At 40.3% G+C, this 17,851-nt stretch overlaps 1 protein-coding gene and 1 pseudogene across 6 annotated transcripts in view; one reads left to right on the forward strand and one right to left on the reverse strand.

The window, feature by feature from the left end:
- Positions 1–3,048: 3,048 nt before the first annotated feature.
- Positions 3,049–17,851, reverse strand: part of RHBDL2 (rhomboid like 2) — a 51,931-nt gene continuing 37,128 nt past the window's right edge. For 3 of the 6 annotated variants that reach the window (XM_044237856.1, XM_044237855.1, XM_044237857.1), the window contains 4 exons: positions 11,966–12,066; positions 8,958–9,018; positions 4,486–4,547; positions 3,049–3,608 (listed from right to left, as the gene is read on the reverse strand). In XM_044237856.1, coding sequence (XP_044093791.1) covers positions 3,429–3,608; positions 4,486–4,547; positions 8,958–9,018; positions 11,966–12,066 — 404 coding nt within the window. In that variant the 3' untranslated portion in view covers positions 3,049–3,428. The remainder of the gene's footprint in view (positions 3,609–4,485; positions 4,548–8,957; positions 9,019–11,965; positions 12,067–17,851) is intronic. The other 3 variants (XM_044237859.1, XM_044237860.1, XM_044237861.1) reach the window with 3 other exon arrangements.
- Positions 9,773–10,167, forward strand: LOC122899785 (annotated as a pseudogene).

The following is a 17,851-nucleotide window of genomic DNA, read 5'->3' on the forward strand; positions in this document are numbered from 1 at the left end:
AATAGAACTTTTGCAACAATGCTGAAACAGACTCCCTCTGCACTGTCCAATAAGGTAGTCACTAGCTACCATAGAGCCATTGGGCACTTGCATCATGACTTGTGTAACACAGGAACTGAGGGGTTTTTATCTTACTTAATTTTAATTAAAAGTTAAGAGCTGCATGTGCCTTCTGGCTACTTTATTGGATGGGATAAATAAAGAATATTTCCAGTATTTCTAATAACACAGCAGTTTAGAAGACTAAAGTTCTGAGCCCCAAATTAAGCTGAATAGCTGGTTCCTCTATAATTCAGAGACGTCAAATTGAAAACACCAGATGTTCGTATGCTTTTTTTTTTTTTTGTAGTAATTTTGCCCCCTGGGGAGCCCAATTAGATATCACTGTTTTGGGTAATGTGAACCATGTTTCTAGTACCGAAAACTCTTTCTGACTAAAAACAGTTTCTTATTTATTTATTTATTTGAGAGAGAGAGAGAGAGCACGCGCATGATGGGGGGAGGGTCAGAGGGTGAAGCAAACTCCCTGCTGAGCAGGGAGCCTGATGTGGGATTTGATCCTGGGGATCATGACTGGAGCTGAAGGCAGTCACTTAACCAACTGAGCCACCCAGGCACTCCTAAAAAAGTTTTCATAGTTAGATGAATTCTGTTTCTCTGTCTAGTTTTCTGTTAGGAACAATTAAACTTCCATTTAGGTCATTAAAGTTCTCTCTTCAGAGCTAGTGACCTGATGGGTTGGCCATGACCAATGACTATTTCTTCTCTGAGCTTATGTTTTTTTCCCTTAAGATTTTTTATTTTTAAGTAATCTATACTCCCCAACATGAGGCTTGAACTCAGAACCCTGAGATCAAGAATGGCAGGCTCTTCAGCCGGAGCCAGCCAGACACCCCTTCTCTGGGCTCTTTGCCAATTAACAGATACTTTTCAGATTAAATGCAACTATTTTACAGGGAAAAAATTATACATTTATATTCATATATTTGTATATTATATGTTACATATGTGTAATATATACATTATACATAAACTATTAATAAACTTGAAAAACACTAAGCCTCATTAGTAGTTAGATAAATACAAATTTAAAGGAAGTATTATTTTTTCACTATCAAAATGCAGATTTTTTCAAAGATTTACAATATCTGCTTTTGGTAAAAGTATAAGGAAACTTACTATCACCTGCTGTCAGTAAGAATGTAAGTGGATGCAGCTACTTAAAAGGCAATTTAAATCTATCAAAATTAACAGCATTTCTGCTTCTGGATGCTTATAATATTCATTGAGCAAATATACTCAAAAGTATCCTGCACCTAGGAAGTGCACATAACACTGTTGATAATAACACAAAATCAGCAACAGTGTCCAGTAGAGACGTGGTTAAATAACCACAGTACATCTTTATCATCCCGCGACTCAGAGAATGGAAGTCTCTAACGTCACATTGTAGAGCAAGTTACGGAGCTGCACCCCTAGTATAATCTCATTTATCCTGTTAAAACCTACAGTTCATATGTATGAACTGTATACATATGTATGAACATATACATAATATGTATATTTAATTAGAACAGAGATTAACCCAGATCTTTCTAAGTTGGGGTAAATCATTCTTGTAAGTTATACCAGTCACCTTCAACTTGTTCTCTGAACTTGTCCCTTTGGGGATGCAGAGCAGGTTCAGTGCCATTTAGTACAGTGAGGGAGCCAGGCATCAACTCAAATCCATTTTCCTTTCTGCGCCTCGTGGGTAGAAAAAGATCTTCGAGAACATACCCCCAACTGTTGACAGCAGTCATCACCAGGGAAAGGAGCAGGTTTGGGGTGGGAAGGTAAAAGAGACTCTTTCATTTAAGTTCTTGTTCAAATCTTTGTTTAACCAAAAGCATATGCATATTCTCATACTCAAAAAACTTTTTTTTTAACAAATCTCAGATCAGTTTTTCTCAAAATGCTGACGTAATACTTGGCATATATCTAAGTAAGTATGTATGCTCCTTTCAGAATACAGCAACATGTTTAGATAGGTGTTCAAAAATAAAACATGTCAATGATGAAAGAAAAAAATTGTATTTCCTGTGTTCAGATAGCCCAAAACTACTATTTTGGAAAAATGATGACCAAGGCTCCTGGGTAGCTCCTTGGTTAAATGTCTGACTCCATCATAGCTCAGGTCTTGATCTTAGGGTTGTGAGTTCAAGCCCCATGTTGGGCTCCATGCTGCATGGAGCCTACTTTTTTTTTTTTTTTCTTTTTTGAAAGGGGGAGAGTGAGAGTGCAAGGGGTGAGGAGGAGCAGAGGGAAAGGGAGAGGGAGAATCCTGAGCAGGCTTCATGCTGAACTCAGAGCCCACTGGGGGGAGGGGGGAGGGGAAAGTGGGGGGGCACAATCCTGTGACCCTGAGATCATGACCTGAGCTAAAATCAAGAGTGAGCCACCCAGATGTCCAGACATGGAGCCTACATTTAAAAAAAAGGGGGGGGGCTAACAGTCTGGGTTCTATAATAAGAAAGGAGACAGGCTTCTCAGCTTTCAGATTTGACATTTTACCTTTTGTAAATAAATCCTACCCACTCCCAGGAGAGCCACTAGCCATGTAAAGGATGAGAATCCGGAGTCCGGGATTGCACCAGAAAGCTAGTTCTAGGTTCCTCAGGATCCTAGACACACTTCTTGAATCTTAAACTGGCAGTCCAGAAAATTTTCAGTCTCCTTTTATAAGATATTTCTAGCATCTATGATGCACTCACAGAAATGTTTGTTCTGTCCTCCTATGATACTCTCAGCTTTCAATATTTGGGGAACATAGCCTCATTAGAGGAGGAGAGAGTGTGCTTTCGAGTCATTACCAACCTTTACATCAGTGCCCTCTTATACAAGTTACTTGATTTTTTTTTTAATGATTTTCCATGTGGTCCTCTGTAGATAAGGTAATAGCCACCTTTCTGGGTTGCTGAAAAGATGAGCAATAATGTATAACAAGCACCTCAAATAGTGATCTGTCCACCCCCAACAGTGACAGAAAGTGATTATCAATAGTCTGGCACAGGTATGAAAAGTTTTTATTATCAGCACAGTACAGTATTTGTGAATTCTATCAAGTAGTCTCTACAGCATACCCTCTAAGGAGAGCAAGTCTCATTTAGATACATACGATGCACACCATGAGTCTGGAAAGAGCCAATCCCTGCTTTTTCTATCCCTTCCCTTTTCTCTCTTCCTTTTCCCTCCTCTGCGTTCAGAAGCCCCTTCCCTAAACCCTAACCCCTTTTGTAAACAGTCTTTGCAACTGAGGACATCGGTGGTGTTCTGACCTCTTTAAAAAAAATTGTTAGCATTTGCAAGGACTTCTTGGTCTCTTCATAGACTTCAGTTTTTTTCCAGATGGCTCTTTGCATTCCTTGGTTTATATATCATGAGGCAGTTCAGTTTGCTGGGGATAGGAAAATGTTGAAAAACACGGCAAATAAGACACAAGCGAAATAAGCTGCAATTGCTATCCAGAACCTTGGGTCCTTCAGCAGAGCCTTATCAAAGCAGCTAAACACAGTGTAACCTATGGACATTCCAGCGAATCCACCTGCAACATGGGCTGCAAAAGACACCTTGGGAGGAAAAGGGGAGACATGAAAATAAGCGAAGAAAATGCTAATTGCATATTTCAGTTGCGTCCCTCTTCCTAAAAGACACATACCATCAGAGTCAACAAGAGTCTTAAAAGCCTGAAGGACAAGGAGCTAAGCGAAAAAGAGACCCAAAACTCCCATGTGCACAGAGAGGAGATGTTTTGAAACCATGCTGAGCTTAAAAAATGTCACTTCATCCACACTCCGAATGCACAGGACTGAGCCGTTCTTTCTCACTCATTCTCTGTCACCATCACATTCAGGATGGTTCTGTATAATGTCAAGAGGAGGTGTTCCATGACCACAGGGGATCTCTGTAGGAGCCGCATCTAACCCCACATAAATGGAATGTCAGAATGAAAACAGATGATGGAGACACACATATGCCAGCAGAAACTACCCAATTCAAAGACTAATAAGAAAACTGGAAATCTCTGTCATTTTGTTTTTGGTTTTGTTTTTTATCTTGCAAAATCATCTGGTAGGAGAAGAATCCATGAAACAAGATGGGATAGGGAGGGAGACAAACCATAAGTGACTCTTAATCTCACGAAACAAACTGTGGGTTGCGGGGGGGAGAGGGGTTGGGAGAAGGGGGGTAGGCTTATGGACATTGGGGAGGGTATGTGCTTTTGGGTAAATTGGAAGGGGAGATGAACCATGAGAGACTATGGACTCTGAAAAACAATCTGAGGGGTTTGAAGTGGCGGGGGGGTGGGAGGTTGGGGTACCAGGTGGTGGGTATTATAGAGGGCACAGATTGCATGGAGCACTGGGTGTGGTGAAAAAATAATGAATACTGTTTTTCTGAAAATAAATAAATTGGAAAAAAAAAATAATAATAAATGAAACTCACCGGTGACCCGTCCGCAGGAACAAAGAACCTTCTGTAGAGAGCAAATCCCATATCTGACCCAACTAGAAAGAAAAACAAACTGATGAAGACCCAGGACCACCAGAGCAATACACCAGCTGTTTTGGGTTCTCTTCTAGTAATGGTAGCAGCTAACATTTACAGAGACTCACTCTGCCAGGTGCTATTATAAGAGCTTTAAGAGTATCAATTTGTGGGGATGCCTGAGTGGCTCAGTCCGTTGGGCGGCTGCCTTCGGCTCGGGTCATGATCTCAGGGTCCTGGGATCGAGTGCCGCATTGGGCTCCTTGCTCCGCGGGGGGCCTGCTTCTCCCTCTGCCTCTGCCTGCCATTCTGCCTGCCTGTACTCTATCTCTCTGACAAATAAATAAATAAAATCTAAAAAAAACAAAAAGAGTATCAATTTGCTAATCCTCATAAGGACTCTATGAAATGAGTATACCATTATCCCATGTGACAGATTGATTCATCCCACCTGTATTTGGTGGTTATCCACTATGTGCCAGGCACTATTCTAGGTGGCAGAGATACTGCGGTGAACAGATGAGATAGCCCTGCCTCTGCCTCCTGGAGCTGATGGTCTCGTTCCGGGAGGCACACAAAATTATTAAAACATAAAACGTGCAGTACAGCAAATGGCACTAAGTGCTCCATCAAATGGGCAAAATGCAGAGAGGAAGGAGGATAAGGAGTGCCGGGAGTAGGGTGTGATTTTTAATAGAGTCAAGGACAATCTCACTGAGAATATGACATTTGACAGAGATAAGAGAGCAAGCGATGCTGACCTCTGAAGTAAGAGTCTTCCAGGCAGTGGGAAGAGCAAGTGCAAAGTCCCTGTGGCAGGAATGTGCCCGATGTGCTGGAGGAAGACCAGAGCAGCTGAGCTGGCTAAGTAGTTGGTTTTCAAAGTGTGGTTTCCTGCCCCTCCAAGAGCAGCAGCGAACATTCACCTGGAACTTACTATAAATTAAACTACTCAGGCTCACCCTAGAATTATTGAACCAGAAACCCTGAAGATGAGGCTCAGAAGTCTGTGTTTTAACAAGACCTCAGGTGATTATGGACTGCAGTTGGGGATAAAATGTTAGGCGAGGAGCAGGAGACAAATCACGTAGGGGCTTTATGGGCCAGTGTAAAGACTTTGGCTCCAAGTGGTAGGAAACCTTTGAAAGCTTTTGAGCACATGAGTGATATGATTCAACTTATGTTTTGGTGGTGGTTGTTGTTGTTGTTTTAAGATTTTATTTATTTGCTAGAGAAAGAGAGAGAGGACAAGCAGGGGGAGCAGCAGGCAGAGGGAGAAGCAGGGTCCCCCACTGAGCAAGGAGCCTGATGTGGGACCCTGGGATCATGTGGGACCCTGGGACCCTGGACCCTGGGATCACGACCTGAGCTGAAGGCAGCCACCTTAACAGACTGAGCCACCCAGGTGTGTACCTCAACATATGTTTTTGAAAGATCATTCTGGCTGCTATACAGGAAGGAATGTAAGGGACCAAGGACGAGAGCAGGAGACGAGCTAGATCACAGGTATGGTATCCATCCAAGTGAGGAATGACAGCGGCATCTTATCCATAAGGAAAACAAAACACAGGAGGTAAGTACTTGTCCAAGGCCACCCAGCTCAGAGGCAGGGACAGGATTTGAACCTTAAGAAGTCTGACCATGGAGGCTCCCCTCTCACCTACCACACTAACTGCCTCTAAGTACCACCAGAGCACTGATGACAGGCCAAGAAAAGAGATGAGTCCATACTCTCCAATGGAACATCAAGAGCCAGAACTCAGCCTTCTTCAAATAAGTCAGATCCATGATGCCAAAGGAGTTTCCAGGACTTCTTGGCCTAGAAGAACTCCATCTTCCACGTGGCCTGCACTTGGAAACATCTCGTGCAGCTGTCACATTCCACACCCATCCCTCAACTCCCTGTGCTCCACTTAGTGGAGCCTGTGTCCTCGGAGATAGAAAGACCTAGTCCTTGCCTTTGGGGAAACAGCACCAGGGCCATGTGCTGTGGCTGGTTTCCCTTTCAATACTGTATTGATTGGTGTTCAAGTGACTAGACAGGAATTGAGGTCGAGGAAGTACTCAATATTAATTTAATTGTGAATGACTGTTACACAACATGCTGGATAAATGTGTCTGAGTTGTATCTGCAGCCATCATTTGGATTTCCTAGTCCTGTGTAAATAAATACACAACAGAGGTAGAACTAGGAAAGTTCTTACTGGAAAAAGTTATTCTGGCCTCGTCGTCCACAGAACAAGGCCTCCTTTCAAAAAGTTCTTGTAACATTCCTCCAACCTCTTTCTCTCTTGTCATGCCCTTTCTAGATCTCTCTGCCCGACTCCTCCTGCTTCCTGGGGGAGTTTGCTTCTACGTCTGCTGCAGTATCTACACTGGGACATGTCTTCCCACCTGAAAAGAAGCTTCTTTTCCAATAAACCAAGTTATTGTCCTTGCTAAAAATTTGACACTGATTTTAAGAGAGTTGCCTTTATAAGGATTTTTTTTTGAAGGGTGAAAATGTGATTTCATCTTTCAAAAACTCAGCTGCTTTTTCAGTAGATGCATGGAACAATAATGCTTAGGAAGGAAGGTCCATCCAGCCAATTGTCCTTCACAGTTAAGAAGAATATTTTACCTGTTTAACCAGTTTAAAAAAAAAAAAAACCATACACTTTCCCAAGGAAATGTGTTTAAAATAAAAATATACTGTATTTTGTTAATGTGGCATGTGTTGTAATTTGCCTCTTCTTCAATAATAGGTAAACCACAAAGCCACAGAACGTTTAGAAATGGTCCATGCCAGGGAGTGGGAAAGGTTAACATTAACAGGTCTTAGCTGCTCTGTAAAAATAAAGTGACTTTATTACTTACCTCGGGAATGACATAATGTTACATAAACTATTTTTGGAGATTCCCTGTGCATAAGGAAAGGGTTTTTACTCCAACACTGAAGAGTATTAAAACCATTTTCCCATCAAGGGTTTGAGGCTCATTTTACAAAGTCATTCATAATTACCCTAAAAGAAACAGACTGAAAACCAAGTAACGTGTGTGTGGCAACATGTTTTGGTCACAGGATTTGTCCCTTGGTCCCAGTGTGACACTTAACAGCCCAGGTGGCAGCTCTGCTCCACAGTGACTCTCACAACAGACATTTGCTGTCCTTTCTGTGCTCACAACTTTTGCCTCACATTTTCAATTTCTTCTGGACAAAAATATGACATCGAGTATGTGTAATGTATAAACAAGTCACTTACCTTCTCTCAAGATGAAACAGTGTTTTTACAGCTGAACTGTCCATAAACTGGATTTAGTCTCCTCAGAGGTAGTTGGCCCTATTCCCGGCAATGTGGATAACTGAACTCTTGATACCAATGAGCAGAACCATTTCTTCTTACCATGTGGACAGCCAAAATCTTAGGTTTTATCAAGTATTGCCTCCATCATGGCCTTCAAGTGGGACCCTACCGTCTCACCCTAGGGTCTGCCTTCTCCCCACACCCTCTATGTGGCTCCAGCTTCTGCAGAAGCAGATCAAAAAACACAAGTTACTAGCCCTGCCTTCGCTCTTTTTCTTCTACCCAGTGTGGCCTGCCACCACCCAAAATCTACCATGATGTTCAGACTCGGCTAAAGTTTTGCCTTCTCTCCAGACTGAGCATTCTTCCTAAATTCCTTCAGCATGTAATTCTCTGCTGTAATTCTTGGAGATTTCAAAAGCCACACTGGCCATCCTCCTAGTTCCTTGACCTCTCCATTCCCTCACCCTCTGCTCCTGTCTTCAAGCCTCAGCCACCACTCCATGCTTAGATCCTAGATAAGACTTTTTTCCCTTCATCTGAAAATGTATAAAGTGAGGAAGAGAACAGATCATGTCAGTGTTTTTCAAGCTCTCCTGTTTCAGACAATATCACATACAGAGTCCAAGGTATGAGAAAAATCCAGTATATAAAACATAAATGAAGCTGTTGTGGTTAAAGTAGACGGACTACCTAAAGCTCTACCCTCTTGACTTCCCCAACTCCAGAAAGAAACAAAAAGCAGAAACTCATTACTAATTACTAAGGCACCTCTAAAAACCATCCACAGGGGTGTGAAAACTCCTCCATTGACCTTTCTGCTTAGGGTTATGGAGCCAAAATTCTTTGTCACTCCCTGCCAGTATTTAGGAAAAGTGAGGCCCTCTGGAAGTCAAACTGATAAAGTTACAGGTGCGAAGTGTTCACAAAACAAACTGACTTATAATGGGGCACCTGGGTGGCTCAGTGGCTCAGTGGGTTAAAGCCTCTGCCTTCGGCTCAGGTCATTATCTCAGGGTCCTGGGATCGAGCCCCACATTGGGCTCTCTGCTCAGCAGGGAGCTTGCTTCCCCCTCTCTCTCTGCCTACCTGTGATCTCTGTCAGTCAAATAAATAAATAAAATCTTCAAAAACCAACAAACTTACTTATAAGGATGATGATCAGTAGTCTGACAATTCCGAAGGCAGGAATCATTTCTCGAAAATTCTTGCAAAGAGATAAATAAAAATAATGTAAGCCATCTATTGGCAAATGAAACCTCCACTGTACTCTCTCTTCACCTGCTTTTTCATTTAAAGTTTGAGTGTCAAGTATTTACAAAATAAAGCAATGCTCTCAAAGCCCAGCTTTCGAATGTATTTGGGAAGTATAATGCTGGTACACTTGAGAGCAAAAGGAATAGTTAATTCCTTTTAATTCCTAGTTAACTAGACAGGACTGTATTAGCAGGAAAAAAATCAAAATATAGGTAATGTGGAAGTCAATACTTAACATGTCATGGGTAGAGATATGATAGGTAGATAGATGGATGCTGTCAAATGAAGTCTGATGAACTATTTCTAAGGGTTTTTTGGTTAATATTCATTCAATACTTTGTCCTCTTCCTTCCAAATAGGAGTTAGTTAAAATTTGAATATTATCTCAATTCTTTTAAAGAATTTCAAAAAAATTTAAAATACTGGGTAAAAAAAAAAATAAAGTTTCATGTTAGCTTTGAAAAATCTCGGTCCAGGGGCACCTGGATGGCTCAGTCAGTTGAGTGTCCAACTCTTGCTTTCAGCTCAGGCCATGCATGATCTCGGGGTCATGAGATCAAGTTCCATGTGGGGCTCTGTGCTCAGCAGGGGAGTCTGCTTGAGATTCTCTCTCCTGCCCCTCTCTGTTCTCTCTCTCTCTCTCTCTCTCTCCAAAATAAATAAATAAATATTTTAAAAAGAAAATCTCACCTTTCTGTGTGGATTGCGCTCTCGTAAACATGGTGAACGTTCCTAAAACCCGCCGGACTTTGCAAGAAGTGTGGCAAGCACCAACCCCACAAAGTGACACAGTACAAGAAAGGAAAAGATTCTCTTTATGCCCAGAGAAGGCGGCGTTATGATAGGAAGCAGAGTGGCTATGGTGGGCAGACAAAGCCTATTTTCCGGAAAAAGGCTAAAACTACAAAGAAGATTGTGCTGAGGCTTGAATGTGTTGAGCCCAATTGCAGATCTAAGAGAATGCTGGCTATTAAGAGATGCAAACATTTTGAACTGGGAGGAGATAAGAAGAGAAAGGGCCAGGTGATCCAGTTCTAAGCTTCATATTTTTATATTATGAAGACAGTAAAATCTTGAGGTTGTGTTCACTTCATTTGGTTGCAGTTGATCTTTTAAGATGGAAATAAAGTACTGGCATCAATAAAAAAAAAAAAATCTCAGTCCAGTTTACAGTATCCTCCCGTGTTACTAAAGAATTACTGAGTCAGGGGCACCTGGGTGGCTCAGTCGGTTAAGTGTCTGCCTTCAGCTCAGATCATGATCTTGGGATCCTGTGATCAAGCCCTCCATTGGGCTCCCTACTCAGTGAGGTGTCTGCTTCTCCCTCTCCCTCTCCCCCTCCCCTGGCTCATGCTCTCTCTCTCTCTCTCTCTCTCTCTCAAATAAATAAACTAAATCTTAAAAAAAAAAAAAAAAAACTGAGACAGACATCTCCACTTTGATTTATTGAGTTACTTCTCTCTCCCCTTTCAATTTATTAATTCTCTTCCCAAAGAGTAAAGACACTGAAATACCCATGTTTACTTTAAATCAATTATTTTTAAACTGTTGGGGTCACAACCTATAATAAGAAACAATTTACATAAAAATCCAGTACACACATAAATCAAACAGTATTACACGTAATACATACTGAATTTTTTTTTTAATTTTTTAATTTTTAAAAAAAATTTTATTAGTTTAAGTCAGCTCCATGCCCAATATGGGGCTTGAACTCAAGACCCCAAGATTAAAAGTCACATGCTCTGCCTACTTAGCCTGCCAGGTGCCCCTCTTTTTGTTTAATTTTTGGTCACAATTCCTTAAACTGTGTTCACAACCCACTAATGGGCTTCAATCCAAAGCCTGAAAAACACTTTTCTAAATAACTTCTATTTTTGGAATAGTTTTATAATTGCTTCCTATTTTCCTCCTAGGGTATTTTTTTTTTAAGATTTGATTTATTTATTTGACAGAGAGAGACATAGCAAGAGAGCAAACACAAGTAGGGGGAGTGGAGGAGGGAGAAGCAGGCTTCCCACTGAACAGGGAGCCCTATGCAGAAGGTTAATCCCAGGAGCCTGGGATCATGACATGAGCCAAAGGCAGACTCTTGATGACTAATTCACCCAGGCAACCCCCCTCCTAGACTATTTATAAGTATACCTTCATGGGTCAAAGGGTTTCAGAGCTAGCCAGGATTTAACACTACAGTCTCTTTTAAAAAGTGGTTAACATTCTTATATACTAGACATTGTCATATAAAATGGTATTTTGCATTTATCTATGAAAATTTAAAGCCTTTGCCCAGTAAATCCACTTCTAGGAATTTATCCTACCAACATACACACACACACACGCAAAAAGATAAATGTAAGAGAACAACATCCTTACAGTAAGAGAACAACATCCTTACAGCATTATCTACAAGTGTGAATAGGCAGAGTCACCCCAATTTTTTTTCATTGAAGGATTAAATCAGGATGCAGCTCTACAGTGTGCTGTGGGGCACTTGAAGAGACTGAAGTGGATTTCTGTGTACTGGTATGGGTAGATGGAGTCAAGTTAACTATGTTAAGACGAAAAACAGTATCTTTAAGAGTGGGTCCATTTTTGTAGCCAATTTTGGCAGGATTTTGAATACATCTAGAAAAAGATCTGAAAGGATGTATATCAAACTGTTAACAGATACTGTATTTGAGATTTTGAATATTTTTCAGCTTAAAATTTTTTTTTAGTATTCATCACTTTTGAGATCAGAAAAAAAAATAAAGATAAAATATGAAAGGAAAATCCTGGTTCCTAAAAGGAAGATGAATGCTCAGTAAATATGATGAAGATTCCCTGATCCAAATACCAGTTATTCTTTAAAAGAAAAAAAAAAAAAGATCTGTAGATTCCATTCCCAAAGTTCTTACCACCAGAACATTCATAAAATAGCCTCCCATCAGCGCATAGACTCCTCCTGAAGCACCCACAAGGTATTTGAGTGGGTCAAAAATGGAGCTGGCAAGGGACCCTAAAGAAATAAAACACAAAGGATCGCACATAAGAATCATGAAAAGATAAAACTTTCTAACCTAAGGCAGAAGTTGGGAAGATTGGACCATTATCATATTAATAAGCAGCAAGTTTATTTTGTTTGTCCCTTCTGTACTATAAAAGTATAGCTATGTCACATCAATTTTTCTGAAATATTAAATGTTCAATATGAGGACAGTATAACAGGGACAAAGAGCATAAACTCTAGAGCCAAAATTACCAGGTGTGTGACTTGAGCAAGTTTCTTAACCCCGTGCCCTAGTTTCCCTACGTAAAGAGAATATTAATAGAACTTACCTCAGTGCATTGTCAGGGGAAGTGAATGAGTTGATATGTCCATCATGCTTAGAATGCTGCCTGACATGTATTATGTACTTAACTAACTATTGTTTCAAAATATTGCACATGTTTAACCAAAACTATCAAAATACCTGAGACATTCCAACATCTTATGATCTAATGGCTGGCTTTCTCGTGGAGTGAAGATGTGACCTCAAAACCCTTCTCAACATAGTATTCAATCAGATTCAAACAAGAGGAAATCTATTTGCCAACCCAATCTTAGATTGTCTGAACCAAAACAAGCCTTTAAAACCACCTTCTGCAAACTCAAAGATGATCTCTCTGGACTGCTTTGTTCTACTACTTAGTTTTTTGCTTTTAAGGTTCTCCTTCATTCCTTAGGATACAATGTAATACCTGCTTTGTGCCAGAAAGACAAAGTGGCCTTAGGAATTTTATAAACAAATGAGTAAACAAGTAGAAGAAGCAGAATAAAACAACTACTATGATTTCTTAAGTATAATGAATTTGCTATGGAAGCACTTAGGAAGGAATGATTTTTTTTTTCCCCCAGCAGAGAGGTGGAGGCCTTGCTCCACTGAGGAGGAGGATACAGCATTTTGGTTAAACTCTAAAATATCTTTAAGATTTGGAAGGGAAGCAAAGGAGGAGAAAGTATTCAGGACTTAGGTAACTGGAAAAGTAAAGACACAGAGACAAAGGTATATGGGTGACTAAATATCAGTGAGTAGTCCAACAGATTGAGGGGATGGTCCTCAAATGTCAACCTTCTGACTAGGTCTCAAGTGGCTGCATCTTTTTTTTTTTTTTTAAGATTTTATTTATTTATTTGTCATAGAGAGAGAAGCGAGAGCAAGCACAGGCAGACAGAGTGGCAGGCAGAGGCAGAGGGAGAAGCAGGCTCCCTGCCAAGCAAGGAGCCCGATGCGGGACTCGATCCCAGGACGCTGGGATCATGACCTGAGCCGAAGGCAGCCGCTTAACCAACTGAGCCACCCAGGCGTCCCTCAAGTGGCTGCATCTTAATCATATGAGTAATTTATTTTTAAAACACAGATGTACATGTCCACTTCTGGCCGTGATGGAGTAACAAGGATTAAGATTTTCTTTCCTGCTTGAAACAGCTAAAACCACTGGACAAAATATATGAAACAGTGATTCCAAGATACTGGTCATGAGATAACAAAGGACAGTGAAACCTGATGGACAAGAAAGAAATGAAGTGAGCTATCTGATTGCGCAGCTTACTGCCTTGAAAGAAATTACAGGGTTCCCCCCAGGGTAGCTCTCAGTTAACTTTAAGTTGATGAGATAGAGTTTCAAGTCCAGATAGTCCTAGGCAGCTGGAGGTTGCAAGACAGTGCACCAGAGAGAAAGAAGCAACAGACAGAACTCCAGAGAGGAGCACATGAGGAAATTACCTAAGCTAAAGAAAAAAACACCAGAAATGAGTTGAGGGGAGAGCAAGTAGCTTTGCTCACCCAGCACCAGAGAGGCCAAGTAACTTTCCAAACCAGAAAACTTAATAATTCATGGGGCATTGCATGAAGTACACAGAAGGGTCCTACCCAAGCAGTGGGTATTAATGAGCACTAAACATGACTCAAAAACACAGTTTCACCTAGAAAATCTTACCAGAAAGTTTCAAACTACTTCCAAATAACTGTGTTTCAGAACAAATTTAAGGAATATTTATAGGAATATAGTAATATCCACCATCCAAAGTTTAAATGTCTAGCATCCAAACAAAAATGGTCAGACATGCAAAAAAACAGGAAAATAGGACCGATAATAAAAAAAATAAACAAAATTTTAAAAACCAATTAAACCCTGAACTGACACAACTGTAAGTTTTAGCAGATAATAGCAATAAATAATTATTACAACTATATTCTATCTGTTCAAAAATTAAGTAGAGACATACAAGATAGAAAACCCTCAAATTTCTAGATGAAAACTGCCATGTCTTAAGATGAAAAAAATACACTGTTGAGCTTAATGGCACATTAGTGCAGAAAAAAAGATTAGTGAACAGGAAGACATGGCAGTAAAGGTATCCACATAGAATGAAACACACAGAGAAGAATATTTTTAAAAATAAATACCTTGGGGACACCTGAGTGCCTCAGTCAGTTATGCCTCTGCCTTTGGCTCAGGTCATGATCCCAGGGTCCTAGAATCAAGTCCTGCATTGGGCTGCTTGCTCAGTGGGGAGCCTGCTTCTCCCTCTCCCTCAGCTGCTCCCCCTGCTGTGCTCTGTCTTTCTCTTTCTCTTTGTCTGACAAATTTTTAAAAATAAATAAAGACAGCAGGGCACCTGTGTGCCTCAGTCAGTTAAGCATCTGTCTTCAGCTCAGTCATGATCCGATGTCCTGGAATTGAGCCCCACATCAGGCTCCATGCTTAGTGGGGAGGCTGCTTCAAGATACTCTCTCTCCCTCTGCCCCCTCCCCTTGCTTGCTTACACTCTCTCTCTAAAATAAATAAATAAATCAATCTTTAATTTAAAAATGCTAAAGAAAATTCTCAGGGAGAAGGAAAAAATATCAGATGAGAATATGGAATTACACAAAGGAGTGGAGGGCACTGGAAGTGGTGAGAACATGGGCAAACCCCCAAGATTTTGCTTATTACTTAAATTCCTATAGAAGATAAACATTTATCTACTTGAAATAATAAGTAAATTATGTTGGAGGATAGAAGATCAGTGTACAAAAAAATCAACTTAATGTCCATGTCATAGCAGTGAAGAATCAGAAATACAAAAATTTTAAATAGTACAGAAGATCAAAAATATGAAATATGGAGATAAATCTGACCCACACACACAAATATGCAAGAGCTGACACTGAAAGCATGGTTCCTAAAATTTACAAAGTGATAAATTATACTTCATCAAAACTTTAATCTCTGGGTTGTGACTTCAAGCCCCGTGTCGAATGTAGAAATTACTCAAAAATAAAATACTTTTTTTAAAAGATTTTATTTATTTATTTGATAGACCGCGAGAGAGGGAACATAAGCAGGGGGAATGGGAGAGGGGAAAGCAGGCTTCCCGCAGAGCAGGGAGTCCATTGCCAGGCTCCATCTCAGGACCTTGGGATTGATTGTGACCCAAGCCAAAGGCAGATGCTTAATGACTGAGCCACCCAGGTGCCCCTAAAATACTTATTTTTAATTTTTTAAATTTTTTAAGTAGGCTCCACACCCAGCATGGGTCCCAACATGGGACTTGAGCTCACAATCCTGAGATCAAGACCTGAGCTGAGATCAAGAGTCAGCTGCTTAACCAACTGAGGCACCAAGGTGCCCCCAAAATAAAAATTTTAAAATATAAATAAACAAACAAACCAACCCAGTGAGATACCATCATATACCCAACAGACTGGCTAAAATTAAAGACTGATGATAGCAAGTGTGGAGAATGTGGAGCTGGAACTCCTGGTGAAGGTGTAAAATGGTACCACAGTTGACCCTTGAACAAATGGGTTTGAATTGCTCAGGGCCACCCTTATGCAGATTTTTTCCCACTGAATACAGTACAATACTGTAAACGTATTTTATCTTCCCTGTGATTTTCCTTAAGGTTTTATTTTATTTTTTTTTTTTTAGTAATCTCCATACCCAACATGGGGCTCAAACTCATGACCCTGAGATCAAGAGTCACAGGCTCTTCTTTTTTTTTTTTTTTTTAAAGATTTTATTTATTTATTTGACAGACAGAGATCACAAGTAGGCAGAGAGGCAGGTGGAGAGAGAGGAAGGGAAGCAGGCTCCCCGTTGAGCAGAAAGCCCGACGTGGGGCTCAATCCCAGGACCCTGGGATCATGACCTGAGCCGAAGGCAGAGGCTTTAACCTACTGAGCCACTCAGGTGCCCCTCACAGGCTCTTCTGACTGAGCCAGACAGATGCCCCCTTTGGTTTTCTTAATAATTTTTTGCTCTAGCTTACTTTACTGTAAGAACACAGTACATAATAATGTATACAAAATATGTGTTCATCCACTGTGTTATCAGTAAGGCTTTAGGTCAATAGTAGGCTATTAATAGTTAAGTTTTGGGAGAATCACACATTATATGTGGATTTTCAACTGTGTGAAGGATATCAGTGCCCCTAATCCCCACATTGTTCAAGGGTGAAGTGTATTTTGTACCGTATAACCTAACAATCCCATTTTCAGTTATCTATCCGAGAGATGAACACAAAAACTTATACACAAATATTCATGGCAACATTATTCATAATAGCCAAAAAGTAAAAGCAACATAAATGTCCATCAGCTGATGAATATGCAGAGGAAACGTGTATAGCCACATAATGGAATATTGTCTAGCTATAAAAAGGAATGATGCACTGACATAAACAAACATCGATGAACAATGAAAACATTACATTTAAGTGAAAAATGCCAATCACGAAAGACCGTATATTGTATGATTCCACTTGTATAAAATGTCCAGAATGGGCAAATCTAAAGAGACAGAAAGTAGATTAGTGGTTGCTAAGTCTGGGGAAGGGAGAATGGGGTGGAGTGGGGAGGGATACAGGGTTTCTTTGGGAGACAAAAATGTCAAATCCAATTGTGATGATGGGCATATAACCCTGTGACTTAAGTTAAACACACACACACACACACACACACACACACACACACTGAATTAGGAGCACCTGAGTGGGTCAGTGGGTTAAGCCCTGCCTTTGACCCAATTCAAGATCTCAGGGTCCTGGGATAAAGCCCCATATCGCCCCCCTCTCTGCCTGCCTCTCTGCCTGCCTCTCTGCCTACTTGTGATGTCTCTCTCTGTCAAATAAATAAAATAAAACTCTTTTTAAAAAACTGAATTAAATACTTAAATAAGTGAATTGTATGATATATAACTTAGCTCTCAGTAAACTTACTTTAAAATGTTGGCAGTTTCTTAAAAGTTAAACATACCCTCTGAAAGGATCCAGTCATTCCATTCCTAGGTATTTACCCAAGAAAACTGAAAACATCTGATTACACAAATACTTACACACAAATGTTCATAGACGCTTCATTTGCAATAACCCCAAACTGGAAACAACCCCTAATGTCCATCAACAAGGAGAATGGACAATTTGTCTATTCCCACAATGAAATACAACTTGGCAATAAAAAGGAGTCAACTATTGACACAGTAACATGGATAAATCTCAAAATAATTATGCTGACTGGCAGAAGCCAGACAAAAATAAGAGTACATACTCTAAAATCCCACTTATATAAAAATTAATCTATAATGATCAGTAGTTGCCAGGGAAAGGACAGGGAGGGGCAGTAGAGAGCAATTCTCAAGGGTCACAGAGAAACTTTCTGGGGAGTGATGGATACATTTCTTATCTTGATTGTGGTGATAGTTTGTTTCATGATTGTATACATGTATCAAAATTGTCATATTATACACTTTAAATATGTGCAGCTTATTATATGTCTGTT

Source organism: Neovison vison, chromosome 2, assembly GCF_020171115.1.
Source record: "Neovison vison isolate M4711 chromosome 2, ASM_NN_V1, whole genome shotgun sequence".
NCBI lineage: Eukaryota > Metazoa > Chordata > Mammalia > Carnivora > Mustelidae > Neogale > Neogale vison.